General features: G+C 36.3%; 1 protein-coding gene across 1 annotated transcript in view; it reads left to right on the plus strand.

Annotated features, from left to right (window-relative positions):
• LOC110293469 (selection and upkeep of intraepithelial T-cells protein 8-like) overlaps positions 1-14,132 on the plus strand; it is a 17,308-nt gene extending 3,176 nt beyond the window's left edge. The window contains 4 exon segments of the mRNA XM_021161284.1: positions 658-939; positions 2,664-2,774; positions 3,352-3,474; positions 13,879-14,132. Coding sequence (XP_021016943.1) covers positions 658-939; positions 2,664-2,774; positions 3,352-3,474; positions 13,879-14,132 — 770 coding nt within the window.
• The last annotated feature ends 443 nt before the right edge of the window (positions 14,133-14,575 follow it).

Below are 14,575 nucleotides of genomic sequence, written 5' to 3' on the forward strand. Positions count from 1 at the left end.
TCTCTCTCTCTCTCTCTCTCTCTCTCTCTCTCTTTCTTTCTCTCTTTCTTTCTTTGTCTAGTAAGTTCTTTATTCATTGTTTATATTAATCCTTTGTCAGATGTATTGTTGGAAAAGATTGTCTCCTCTTTTTTGTCTTCATCTAGTTGATTGTTTCTTTTGCTGTGCAGAAACTTATAAGTTTTATAAATTTCCATTTATCAATTGTTAACCTTAATTCCTGGAGAAATGGGCTAGCAATGAAGAAGTGTTTTCTAAGCCTCTATCATGTAGCATACTGGCTATATTTTCTTCTAGTAGTTCCTGGTTTCATGTTTATATCTTTGATCTATTTGTAATTAGTTTGTACAAAGTGGTAGATTCTAGTCTAATATAATTGTGCATGTGAATATCCCATTTTCCCAGATCCATTTGTTGAAGAAGCTGTTCCAGAAAATATTAAAATCTTAATGAGTAAAATTCATGTAGCCAACTCAAAAATACACTATGCAGTGGATAGACATCAACTGCCAAATGGTTACTCTAAATTGTAAATCAAATATGGCATTAATTCATCAAAGTTCTGAGATTATAGAACAAACTTTTGTTTTTAATCCTTGAAATTATCAATTCAACTTCAACACAATATCCTGATTGTATTTTTCTCATTTTCTCCAGCAGTTGGATTGGAGACAGAGATACATGTTCAGGCTCCTGATGCTGATGGAGTCATGGTGGAATGTAATACAGGAGGGTGGTTCCCAAGGCCCCAAATGGAGTGGAGAGATAGCAAAGGAGCAACACTTCTGCACTCATTAAAATCATATTCACAGGATGAAGCCAGATTTTTCCACATGAAGATGACTCTTCTCCTCACAAACATGTCACATGGCAGCATCATTTGCTGTATTTCCAACCCTGTAACAGGTGAAGAGAAGCAAACAAGTATCATTCTAGCAAGTGAGTACTGTCATCTGGCTTGGCTGTTGTTCTCTAAACAAAGACAAAAATATGGAGGCAATTCACATTAAGAAAGCATTATAGGCTGGGCGTGGTGGCATATGCAGAGGCAGGCAGATTTCTGAGTTCAAGGTTAGCCTGGTCTAAAGAGTGAGTTCCAGGACAGCCAGGGCTACACAGAGAAACCGTGTCTTGAAAAACAACAAACAAACAAACAAACAAACAAAAAGAAAGCATTATGGAGTTCCCTTTGGGTTTTACTAAGAGAGGTATTGTCATGCAGTATGATGAGAGTTTAGAAGGCAAGTAGACAATGATACTCTGTAATAAGTTGATTGGCACCTTGAGAGTTATTTCATTAGACATAATATTTTTGTGTCAGCTAAATAAGATAAAAGAATATTGTTGATATATTTATCTAATTTTATCAATGTTATTTATGTTTTATGTTGTTTATATTTTTATCTAGAAAATGAATATATAACATGTTTTTTAAGTTTCATTTCAGTTAGTGGTGTGTGTGTGTGTGTGTGTGTGTGTGCACATGTAAACTTACATGATGGTACATGTGTAAAGGTCAGGGGACATCTTCTTCAGTTAGTTTTTTCTCCTACATTGGGTTTCAGGAATTAATCTTGGGTCCTTAAGCTTTTGTGGCTAGCAGTTTTACTTATTTAATCCTCAATTTAATGAGTTTTTTAATTTTTGTCTATTTGTTTATTTTTGATTTTGAGAAAATAAATCTCACTATGTAGCCCTGGCTGGCCTGTAACTTTCACAATTTGCTAGACTGGTCTAGAACATACTCAGATCTTCCTGTCTCTGCTCTAGGATTGCTAGGATAAAAGGTATGTGCCATTGTGTCTGTTGTCAACTTCTATGGCTTTTTTTTTTTTTTATGAATCCTAGTGAGTTTAAGTAAAAAGCTTTTATCATTCCCAATTAATATTCAATACTATTCTTACATTGAGTATAGTGCTAAATGATAGTTGACAGAAGCCAGGAAAATCACTAGTAAGTAACATGTGCAACTAGAGCACAGACTGCTTACTCTTGCATTGTTTGTAGTTTTGAGGTATAATGCGTGAATGCCAAAGACTAGTAAGAAAGATTTTGTATATAGTATTTATAATTTTTTTTAACCTAACAAGTCTCTGTTAAAGATGGTTCTATGAGAAGGATGTCAGCATCGGGTATATGTACCCGTGATATCACTTCTCACTTCATGGAATCATTTTTTTATATCTCTCTTTACATTTAGAAGATTAGAAAGCAAAGAGAAAAATAAATATTTCTCTGTCTATTTATGAATATGTAGGAAAATTTTCTGGGATCACAGCAAAATTCATGAATTGAAGGTACAAAGACACATGCCTGTAAACTCTGAGGTGAGAGTGATAGATAGTTCAAGAACAGTTTATAGTACAAAGTGAAACCTTGCTGAGATTAGATAGATAGATAGATAGATAGATAGATAGATAGATAGATAGATAGATAGTACACATTCTGCAGAGATTTCCTGATATATTTAATTTGTAGCAAAAGATATTTTAGAATAATAACAAGTTGAAAAAAAAGGAATCTGACACAGGGACATTGTATAATGAACACATCACAGATATAAGATTCCGGGACTTTAAGGGGAAGAAGGTATTTAGGACCCAACCATTGATGCTGCCTATAATATTCTTATTGGCTTTAAGACATTTTGTCCTTTCTTTTAGATGAACTTTTCAATCAAGACTACATATGGGTAGGAATTTTTCCTTTCAGTGTGGGTTCATTAATTTTTTTTGGAGTTCTGCCACTCATCAACTGCTTTTTCAGGAGCCGAGGTAATGATATAATGAAGGTAGAATAATTAAGGTGTCATTAAGAAATTTGGTTCCAAGTCATGTAAGTGTTATGCAAAGCTAGATGACATTGATCTCCCAATTTGATGTTTATTATAAGCAGACTCATGACTTTTTTCATCTTAGAAATGTTGAATTTCACATTGATAACATTGAGATTCCCAAGGCATGGCTGTTCTTAGGGGTTGTGTCTATTGACATGTTTTATGGCCTTTTAGTTCCCATAGTCACTTCTCTACCTCTAAAAGAGCATATAATGAAGTAATGAAATAAATGTGAAACAATATCCTGAAAATTAAAAGAATAATTTCCCTATTGAGAAGTAGTTCAGCTCAAAATGGAATAGACTCAACTTGTGCTGCTTCAAATCTAGATCTCTGAGTGCAGCAATTTATTATGTTCTCTCTTGCCACTAGTTACAAACCAAACTTTCAGTTGGATTTCTGCTAAATAGATCAAGAGGGCATGAGATAGTGACTCCTGCCTTTCAAGGTAGTTATCTATAGGTTAGATACTACAGTCATGTACTCCTCGTATATTCTATCCTTCTCTGTTCTAGGGTGTGCATCTGGATGCCTATCCAAATATCTTCATGTGGTGACCTCCTGGCCTGTTCAAATAGTGCATTTCTTAGTCTGTTCTGGAGTACTCTTTGCTGTGTATTTACCTCACCGGCACAGAGGTAAATGGAATCAGTAGTGGTGGGATACCCCTTAGTTTATCTCATTTTACTTAAAAAGTGTTTCCTGGAGATTTAGTTATGCAAGAGTTTCATCACTACTAGGAGAAGCTGTGCTTTTGATGACATCTCACAGGACCATTTTCCAGTATTAAAATTGCAGATGTCAAGGACTAGACATACTCTCATTGATTCCACAATGGTTCCAGTTATGCTAGACATCAGAGCTTCCTGCTCCTTCTGCCACAAGAGAAAAATAAATGCATGATCAGATATTATGATTAAGTTCAGTAAATCAATTTAAATATTTAAACATTGGTGTCACTTAACTGTCATTACGAATACATGACACCAAGTTAATTTTTACAGACTATTTGGGGCTCACAGTCTACACTGTAGCATGCTTGATACTAATTTTCCCAATGATTTCCAGTGCTAATACATATCCTGAACAAATATGCCCTTTAAGGAGATTTATGAAACTTTGAAATATTACTGTGGATGTATTTCTAATAAGATGTGGTTTTTATTTAAAAATTAATAAACTATTGATATAATTGTGGTAATTGCTTTTGTTGTTTTATCAGTTCTCTATTATTTAGAGGCTTACAGGGAAATTCATCTAGAGGAGAGTTCTAACCAATCAAAGCAAAGAAAATGTTCATTATTTTATTTTATTTCATTTAATTATTTTTAGCATGACTTCCCAAGCAGAAGTGAGAAATTTAAAGTTATAGGGGTTCCAGCAAGGCTTTCTTTATTCCTCCATTTCCCACTATCTTGCTAGATAGGTCTTGGAAAAGAATATGTATAGACAGGTATTCTAAACATCTCCTCTGAAAATTACAGCATCCAACTTTGGAATTTATAAAACAAGGGGAGAAAAGAAACCCTGTTCATTATTGTGCAATTAAAATGAGTACAATTTTATTCAAAATGTAAACACAAAAATCCAAGGTGATAATAAACCAAACCAAACCAAATCCTAAATCCTAAACTCCTCCAAACATCTGCATTCAGCTAAGTGTTTCTTGCTCTTAAATATTCTGTAGGAGAAAATGTGAGGATCCAAAGACTAGGACAAAGACCATCTCAGCTTCTAAATTATTGTTGATTATTAATGTTTTTTGAATTTTCTGAATACACAGGAATTATAGAAATTTCTTTGGAAAAGATAACTCTAAATTGAGCTGGATTGTATGTTGAACATTCATATAACTCTGCAAGTTACTACTAAGATGCAACACTTTACACATCATTAACAATGAACTAGGGAGCATTTATTATTGAATTGTGTGTTTCATATGTATTAACTTTTGATCATATATATATATATTATATATATATATAATATATATATAATTTTCTTCTCCTCCTGTTTATTTTCTCTGTTTTCAAAAATTTTCTGTTTCCAGTAGTTTCTCCTAGATTTGATTATTTTTTTTCTGTCTTTGCTGTTATATTTAAGAAATCATTGCAGAGGCAAATGCCAATTTTATTGTTTTCTTTTAGAATTCTTATGCTTTTAAGCCTTAGCTTTACATGTTTAATCTATGAACTGATATTTTTGGTATGTGATGTAATACAGAGGCTTGGTATTTTTCTTTTACATGTGGATATCTAGTTTTCCCAGGACAATTCACTGACAAAAGTATCCTGTTTCCATTGCATATATCCGGTGCCCTTGTCAATTTCAATTGATTACAAATACATGGGTGTGTTTCTAGGTTCTCTCTTCTGTTACATTGATGAATCCATCTGTTTTTTATGCCAGTACTGCATTGTTTTCATTGCTGTATCATTGTAATGGAGTTTTGAAGTTGGAGATTTAGTCCAGAGGTATAGAGGTAGCTTAGGAAGCATAAAACTCTAGGTTAAGTCCTAAACACTGAAAACAAAATTATGTAGTTTGAAGTATTATGTTCCCAAATTTGATTTTTATGTACAAGATTTTTTGGCCTACTTGGAATTAACTTTGTGGTGCCATATGTACTTTAGAATTGTATTTAATTTTTCATTTTTTGTTTATTTTTTATTTTTATTATTCTTCCATATTTTTTACACTCAAGTCATTATCCCTATCCTGGTCTGCCTACCCTCTGAGTGTTCCTCATTCCATTCCTCCTCTTCTATCTCCAAGAGGATTTCCCACCCTCCTAACTCAAACCCAAACCTTCCCATTTCCTGTAGCCTCAACTCTTGAGAGGATTAGTTGCATCTTCTCTTACTGGGGCCAGACCAGGAAGTCCCCTGATGTATATGTGTCAGGGGCCTCATATCAGCTGATGTATGCTGCCTGGTTGGTGGCTAAGTGTCTGAGAAATCTCAGGGGTCAAGATTAGTTGAGACTCCTGGCCTTTCTATATTGTTACCTTCTCTCTTAGCTTCTTCCAGCCTTTCTCTAATTCAACACCAGGGGTCCCCATCTTTTGTTTATCGATTGGGTGTAATATCTCCATCTGACATACTCAGCTCCTTGTTAGGTCATTCTGAGAGCAGCCATGCTAGGCTACTCTGTAAGTACACCATACCATCGGTAATAGTGTCAGGCCTTGGAGAATCCCCTTAAGTGGGATCCCATGTTGGGCCTGTGACTGGATCTCCTTTTCCTTTGTCTCTTCTCTATTTTTTTCCTACAGTTCTTCTAGATAGGAACAGTTCTGAGCCATAGTTTTTTAGTGTGGTTTGGCAACCTCATCTCTACACTTGATGGCCTGTCTTTCTACTGGAAGTGAACTCTACAAATTCCTTTTCCCCACTGTAGGGCATTTAATCTAAGGTCTCTTCCTTTGAGTTCTGAAAGTCTCTTACCTCCCATGTCCCTGGTACATTTCAGAGGGTACAACTCCTACTTCCTGAGGTTGTTTGTTTCTATTCTTTCTCCTGGCCCTGAGGGCTTCAGTTCTGTTTCCTCCTCCCCCTAAAACTTGATCATGTTTCCCCTTTCTCCTCCCTGTCACCTCTCCCATCCAGCTCCTTCCTTCAACCTGCCCCCCATGATTACTGTTTTCTTCCTTCCAAGTGGGATTGAGGCATCCTCCATTGGGCCCTCTGCTTGTTAACCTTCTTGAGTTCTGAGTATTCTATCATGGGTATTTTGTAATTTTGTCTAATTTTCATGTATTAGTGCATACATACCATGCATGTCCTTTGGGTCTGAGTTACCTCACTCAGGTTGATGTTTTCTAGTTCTATCCATTTTCCTGAAAAACTCATGATGTCCTCATTCTTAATAGCTGAGTAGTATTCCATTTTGTAAATTAACCACATTTTCCCTATCAATTCTTCTGTTATGGTATATCTGAGTTATTTCCAGCTTCTGGATACCAAAAATAAGGCTGCTATGAACATATTGGAGCATGTTACCCTGTGGCATGGTGGGGGATCTTTTGGGTATATGCCCAAAAGTGTTATAGCTTGGTCTTCAGGTAGGTCTATTTCCAATTTTCTGAGGAACCTCCAGATTGACTTCTCAGAGTGGTTGAATCAGTTTGCAATCCACAAGCAATGGAGGGGTGTTTCTCTTTCTCCACATCCTCACCAAGATATGATGTCACTAGAGCTTTGATCTTAACCATGCTGATTGGTGTAAAGTAGAATCTTAGGGTCATTTAGATTGGCATTTCCCTGAATACTAAGGACTTTGAACCTTTAATTGTTTCTCAGCCATTCAAAATTCTCCTGTTGTGAATTTTCTATTTATTTCTATACCCCAATTTTTGATGGAGTTGTTTGGTTTTTTTTTTTTTTTTTTTTTTTTTTTTTTGGTTATTTTCTTTAGGTTTTTTTTTTTTTTATTTATATATTTTGGATAATAGCTCTCTATTGCATGTGAGGTTAGTGAAGATATTTTTCCTAATCTGAAAGTTGCTGATTTGTCCTAGCGACCATGTCCTTTGACTTCCAGAAGCTTTCCAGTTTCATGAGATCTCATTTATCAATTCTTGATCTTAGAGCCTGAGCCATTTGGGGTCCTGTTTAGGAAATTTTCACCCATGCCAATGAGTTTGAGGTTCTTGCTTATTTTCTCTTCTATTAGATTCAGTGTGTCTGATTTTGTTTTGAGGTTTTTGATCCACATGGAATTGAGATTTGAGCAAGGTGACAAATATGGGTCTATTTTAATCTTTTCTACATAGAGACTGAAAGTTAGACAAGCACCATTTATTGAAGATACATTCTTTTTTTTCCATTTATAGTTTTGAATTCTTTGTCAAAGATCAAGTGTCCATAAGTGTGTGGTTTTACTTCTGTGTCCTCAATTCTATTCCATTGATCAACCTGTTTGTCTCTGTACCAATACCATGCAGTTTTTATTACTATTGCTCTGTAAGTATAGTTTGAGATGAGGGGTGGTGTTTACCCTAGAAGTTCATTTATTGTTAAGAACTGTTTTCACTATTATGAGTTTTTTTCCAGATTAAATTGAGAATTGCACCTTCCATGTCTTTCAAGAATTGTGTTGGAATTTTGATGGGGAATGCATTGAATCTGTAGATTGCTTTTGGTAGGATGTCCATTTGTACTTGTTAATTCTACCATTCCATGAGCATGAGAGGTCTCTTCATTCTCTGAGGTCTTCTTCAATTTCTTTTTTGAGAGACTTGAAGTTCTTGTCACACAGATCTTTCACTTGTTTGGTCAGTTACCCCAAGATATTTTATATCATTTGTGAGCATTGTGAAGGGTGTTTTCCCTTAATTTCTTTCTCAGCCCAGTTATCACTTCTGTAAAGGAAAGCTACTGATTTATTTGACTTAATTTCATACTAGCACTTTGTTGGAGTTGTTTATCAGCTCTGTTCCTCTCTTCCAGTTCCTCTGGAAGTTCTCTTGTAGAATTTTTGTGGTTGCTTATGTATACTATCATATCATCTGTAAATAATGATACCTTGACTTCTTCTTTCCCAATTTGTATCCCCTTGATCTCCTTTTGTCTTACTGCTCTGGCTAGAACTTTGAGAACTATATGGAATATATAAGGGTAGAGTGGACATTCTTGTCCTGTCCCTGATTTTACTGGGATTGCTTCAATTATCTCTCCATTTAATTTCTTATTGGTTATTTGTTTGCTGTATATTTCTTTTATTATGTTAGGTATGGGCCTTGAATTTCTGTTCTCTCCAATACGTGTTATATTTTGTCAGATGCTTTTTCAGCATCTAATAAGATGATCATGTGTTTTTGTTGTTGTTGAGTTGTTTATATAATGAATTATATTAATGGATTTTCATATATTGAACCAACCTTGCATCTCTGGAATGAAGCCAACTTGATTGTGATGAATGATGGTTTTGGTGTGTGTTGTGGATAGCCCTGGGGCTAATTATATTTGATGTTAATTCTGTTCTCTAGTGAGGGGTTGGGATCAAGTCAGCATTCAGGCAATTTCCGGTACACCTGCTTCCCATGTTAATTTGTAAAATAAAGGAGAGCAGATGATAGGACAGATAAAGGGAAGGTGGAGCAGAAGGTGGGGAGAGAGAGAAGAAAGAGAAAATGGAAGAGGGAGAAGATGTAGAGGAGGAGGAGGAGGAAGAAAAGCAGAGCAAAAGCACATGGCCTGCAGAAACTGCAAATTCTTTTTTTTTAAATTTTTATTTTATTTTATTTTAATTAGGTATTTTCATTTACATTTCCAATGCTATCCCAAAAGTCCCCCACACCCCCCCTGCCCTACCCACCCACTCTCACTTCTTGGCCCTGGCATTCCTCTGTACTGAGGCATATAAAGTTTTCAAGACCAATGGGCCTCTCTTTCCACTGATGCCCCACTAGGCCATCTTCTGATACATGTGCAGCTAGAGACACAAGCTCCTGGGGCTACTGGTTAGTTCATATTGTTGTTCCACCTATAGGGTTGCAGACCCCTTTAGCTTCTTGGGTACTTTCTCTAGCTCCTCCATTGGGGGCCCTGTGATCCATCCAATAGCTGACTGTGAGCATCCACTTCTGTGTTTNCNANGCCCTGGCATAGNCTCACAAGAGACAGCTATATCAGGGTCCTTTCAGCAAAATCTTACTAGTGTATGCAATGGTGTCAGCAAATTCATCTGGAATAACAAAAAACCTAGGATAGCAAAAACTCTTCTCAAGGATAAAAGAACCTCTGGTGGAATCACCATGCCTGACCTAAAGCTGTACTACAGAGCAAATGTGATGAAAACTGCATGGTACTGATAATAGTGACAGACAAGTAGACCAATGGAATAAAATTGAAGACCCAGAAATGAACCTACACACCTATGGTTACTTGATCTTTGACAAGGGAGCTAAAACCATCCAGTGGAAAAAAGACAGCATTTTCAACAAATGGTGCTGGCACAACTGGCAGTTATCATCTAGAAGAATGTGAATTGATCTATTCCTATCTCCTTGTACTAAGGTAAAATCTAAGTGGATCAAGGAACTCCACATAAAACCAGAGACAGTGAAACTTACAGAGGAGAAAGTGGGGGAAAGCCTCAAAGATATGGCCACAGGGGAAAAATTCCTGAAACTGCAAATTCTAAGGGGTCTCATTGATGTAGAAGATGGTAGTGTAGTGGTAGATTTGCCCAATCTAGGTGCACAGCATGTAATCATATTAACCGTGTTGTGTTTTCATTGCCTGGGCACATTTGGGTTGGGGATTTACCACAACAGGTGTGTTCTTGGATTCAGTTTGTAAAAACTTTGAGTATTTTTGCATTGATATTCATAAGCAAAATTGATCTGAAGTTCTCTTTTTTTGTTGGGTCCTTGTGTGGTTCAGATATCAGAGTACTTGTGGCTTCATAGAATGAATTAGTTATTATTCCTTTTGTTTCCATTTATGGAGTAGTTCATAGACTTCACTAAAGTCATCTGGCCTTGTGCTTTTTTTGGTTGGTATGTTTTTCATGACTTCTATTTCCATAGGCTATATGGGCCTGTTTAGATAATTTACCTGTTCTTGATTTAAGTTTAGTATGTGCTATCTGTCTAGGAAATCATCAATTTCATCTATATCCCCCCCCCCCCGCCTTTTGAGTATATGCTTTTGTAGTAGGATCTGCTGAACCTTTGAATTTCCTCCATTTCTGTTGTTATATCTCCCTTTTCATTTCTGATTTTGTTAATTTGGATACTCTCTCTGGGCCCTTTAGTTAGTTTGGTTTATCTAACTTTTTGATTTTCTCAAAGAACCAGCTTTTGGTTTTGTTGATTCTTTATATCATTCTCTTTGTTTTTATTTGGTTGATTTTTATTCTGATTTTAACTTCTACTCCTCTTGGTGTGTTACCTTCTTATTGTTCTAGAGCTCTCAGGTATGGTGTAAACTTGCTATTGTAGAATCTCTCCAATTTCTTTACCAGGGCACTTAGTGCTATGAATTTTCCTCTGGGCCCTGTTTTTATTACATACCATAAGTTTAGGTTTGTTGTGTCATAATTTTATTTGAATTCCAGGATGTCTTTAACATCTTTTTCTTTTTACTTCTTCTCTGACCAAGTCATCGTTGAGTGGAGAGTTGTTCCGTTTCCATGGGTTGTGAGTGTTCTGATGTTTTTGTTGTTATTTAAGTCTAGCCTTAGTCAGTGGTAATCTGATAGAATGCATGGAATTATTTTAGTCTTCTTGTGTCTGTTGAGGCTTGTTTTGTGACCAATTATATGGTAAATTTTGGAGAATGTAATATGAGATCCTGACAAGAAGGAATATTCTTTTTTGGGGGTGGGGTTTGAAATGTTTCTTATATATCTGTTAAATCTATTTGGTTCATAACCTCTATTGGTTTTTGTTTCAATGTCCTTTCATTAGTGAGAGTGGTGTGTTGAAGACTTCCACTATTATTATGTGGGGTTCAGTGTGTGTTTTGAGCTTTAGAAAAGTTTCTATTATGAAAGTGGGTGCCCTTACATTTGAGGTATAGATGTTCAAAATTGAGTTTCTCTTGTGGATTTTCCTTTGATGAATATGAAGTGTCCTTCCTTGTCATGCTTGATAACTTTTGGTTGAAAGTTATTTTATTGGATATAAGAATGGCTACTCCAGCTTGTTTTTTGGAACCATTTTCTTGGAAGATCTTTTTCTATCCTTTTACTCTGAGACAGTGTCTGTCTTTGTTATGCTGGTGTGTTTCTTGTATGCAGCAATATGCTGGATCTTGTTTGTGTATCAAGTCTGTTAGCTTATATCTGTTTATAGGTTAGTTGAGTCCATTAATATTGAGGGATATTAAAGACATATGACTGCTAGTTGCTGCTATGTTTGTTTTTCTTAATGGCATTATGTGCCTATGATTCTTTCCTTTTGGCTTTGTTATGAGATGCTTAATATCTTGTTATTTTCTTTGTTGTAGGTACTCTCTTTGTGTTGGCGTTTTCCTTCTAGAATCCTCTATTGGTCTAGTTTGGAAGATAGATGTTGTTAGAATTTGGTTTTTCCCTGAAATATTTTGGTATCTCCATCTGTGTTGAGAATTTTGCTGAGTATAGTAGCCTGGGATGACATTTGTGTTCTCTTCAGCTCTCTCTGTCCAGGCTCTTCTGACTTACAGTGTCTCTGATGAGAAGACTGGTGTAATTCTGATAGAACGGCATTTATATGTTACTATGCCCTTTTCCCTTACAGCTTTTAATATTCTTCCTTTATTCTGTGCATTTAGTGTTTGGATTAGCGTGTAACAAGAAGATTTTCTTTCCTGGTTCAATCTTTTTTGGTGTTCTATAGGCTTCTTGTACCTTTATGGCCATCTCTTTCTTAAGGTTGAAGATTTTTCTTCTATGAATTTTTGAAGACCTTTTCAGGTCTTTCAAGCTAGGAGTCTTTGTTCTCTTCTATTCCTATTATTCTTAGATTTGGTCTTTTCATTGTGCCCTGGAATTCGTGGATATTTTGGGTTAGAAGATTTTTATATTTTGAATTTTCTTTGACAGTTGTCTCGATATCTTCTAAGGCATCTTCTAAACTTGAAACTCTCTCTTCTATGTCTTGTATTCTGTTGATGATGCTTACATTTGTAATTAATGATTTCTTTCCTAGATTTTCTATTATATGGGTTGCCTCCATTTGTGTTTTCTTTATTGTTTCCACTTCCACTTTTAAGTCTTGAACCACTTTGTTCAATTCCTTCACCTTTTTAATAGTATTTTCCTATATTTCTTTAAAGAATTTGTTTCCACTTTAATGGCTTCTACCTGTTTACCTTTGTTTTCCTGTACTTCTTTCAGTGAGTTATTTATATCCTCCTTAAAAGACTCTATTATCTTCATGAGATAGGATTTTAGGTCAGCTTCCTGATTTTTTTGGTGTGTTGGTGTATCTAGGGCTCACAGTGTTCAGAGAACTGGGTTTTAAGGCTGCCAAAGTTTATTGGCTTCTGTTGCCTATGGTCTTGTGCTTGCCTCTTACCATCTGGTTATCTCTAGTGATAGCTGGTCTGGCTGTCTCTGTCTGGAGCCTGCCTCCTGTGTTTCTGGGTTGTTGAAGGTCTCCTGGGAGGGCTGATGCCCTGGCTGTAGCAGACCTCCTGTGAGGCCTCCAGTCTGTGGGGTCTTCTGAGGACCAGACAAGCTGCTGTTCTCTTGTCTTGGCTGCAGCAGATCTCCTGGGAGGACTTCAGACTGTGAAGTCTGTTGTCCTGTACTTCTGGTAGGCCTTCAAACTGTGGTGTTTTCATAGAGGCAGACAACTGTTGATCTGCCCCAGCAGAAACCACAGGCTGGAAGCAGAATGAATTTGAGGGTCAGGGGATTGGGGGGTGATGGGTTCTGAGTCTCCTGAGGTCCTCGGGGTTCCCAGTTGCTGCAGTTGTTTGGGAGGGTCTCTTACCTATTGCCCTGCATGCAGCAGAATTTCTGGGAGGCCTTCAGATTATGGTTTGTTTGTTTTTCTTCAATTTCATACATAACTACTATAATTACATCATTCTTACTTTCTTCTCTACCACTTCAAATCCTCTTGTGGTCCTTCAACCTCTTAAATTAATGAGCTCGTATTAATTAGTATTTAATGGATATATATCATAAATATAATATACTGAGCCCACTAAGTGTTGCTTATATGTATATGTGTTTAGGGCTAAGCATTTGGTATTTGATAAACTTATCGGGGCTTTTCTCTGTAGAAGACTGATTTTTTTTTCTCTCTCTACAGACAGCAATAGCCTGCAGCTCTTAATCTAGGGGTTGGGCCTTGGGGGATCTCTGCCAACCATGTTGGCATGTCAGCTGTTTTCATTGTTCAGATCTTGTTTAAGTGACCATATTGTTTTGGCTTCTTGAGTGGCTCAGCTTCCTAACTGTTGTCAATATAGGTGTGCATCACAGTACTCAGCTCAAATTAAAGACATTTGGTAGCATGCAAAGGAATATTAAATGTTATTTTAAAAAGTTGAACCTATAGTACAAACTCTCTTGTTTCCTAATTGTATCTCCTTCTTTAGTCTCTCTTTCAGATCCCCAGTTTCCCTTATACAACAACTGGATAACTGAATTGCTAATTGTGATACTTTTCCTGACATGTTTTGTCTTACCAATCATTGTCTTATTATTAATAAAACTTTAACCCACATGTCTGAATTAATGGGAGAAGAACAAAGATGACATCATGGATAGCCAACCGGGACTGGGAAAAGCCCATGAAGCCTCAGTCCTATATGAAGAACAACCAAGAAAAAGCTGGGAGCAGGAGAAGTGATTTCTACAGGGAAGAGCTGTCAACTGATTGTCCAGTGTCAAAACATCAGCCCTGAAAACATACATACAAGTCACATTATGCCAACCAAACAAGTTATATTTAAGAATATATATTATTATATATACAATATATTTGTATATATGTATATACATGTAATAAAAATTATTGAAAAATGAGGCCATGTCTTTGAAGAAGATTAGGGAGGGTTTTATGGTGAAGTTTGAAGGAAAGAAAGTGAAAAGAAAAAATATCATTAAATTAGAGGATGAATAAGTGGAGGAAGCAAGTAAAAAGCTGAGGTATGGACTTCATTTGCCTAGGTCTTCTAGCACAGAAAGCAAGTATAGACCATCCAGAACCACAAGGAGTTGGGCATGGATCAGACAGGGTAACCAGTTGGAATATGTAAAGCAGAGTGTAACACCCATTTGGCAGAGAGTCAA

Source organism: Mus caroli, chromosome 4 (assembly GCF_900094665.2).
Source record: "Mus caroli chromosome 4, CAROLI_EIJ_v1.1, whole genome shotgun sequence".
NCBI lineage: Eukaryota > Metazoa > Chordata > Mammalia > Rodentia > Muridae > Mus > Mus caroli.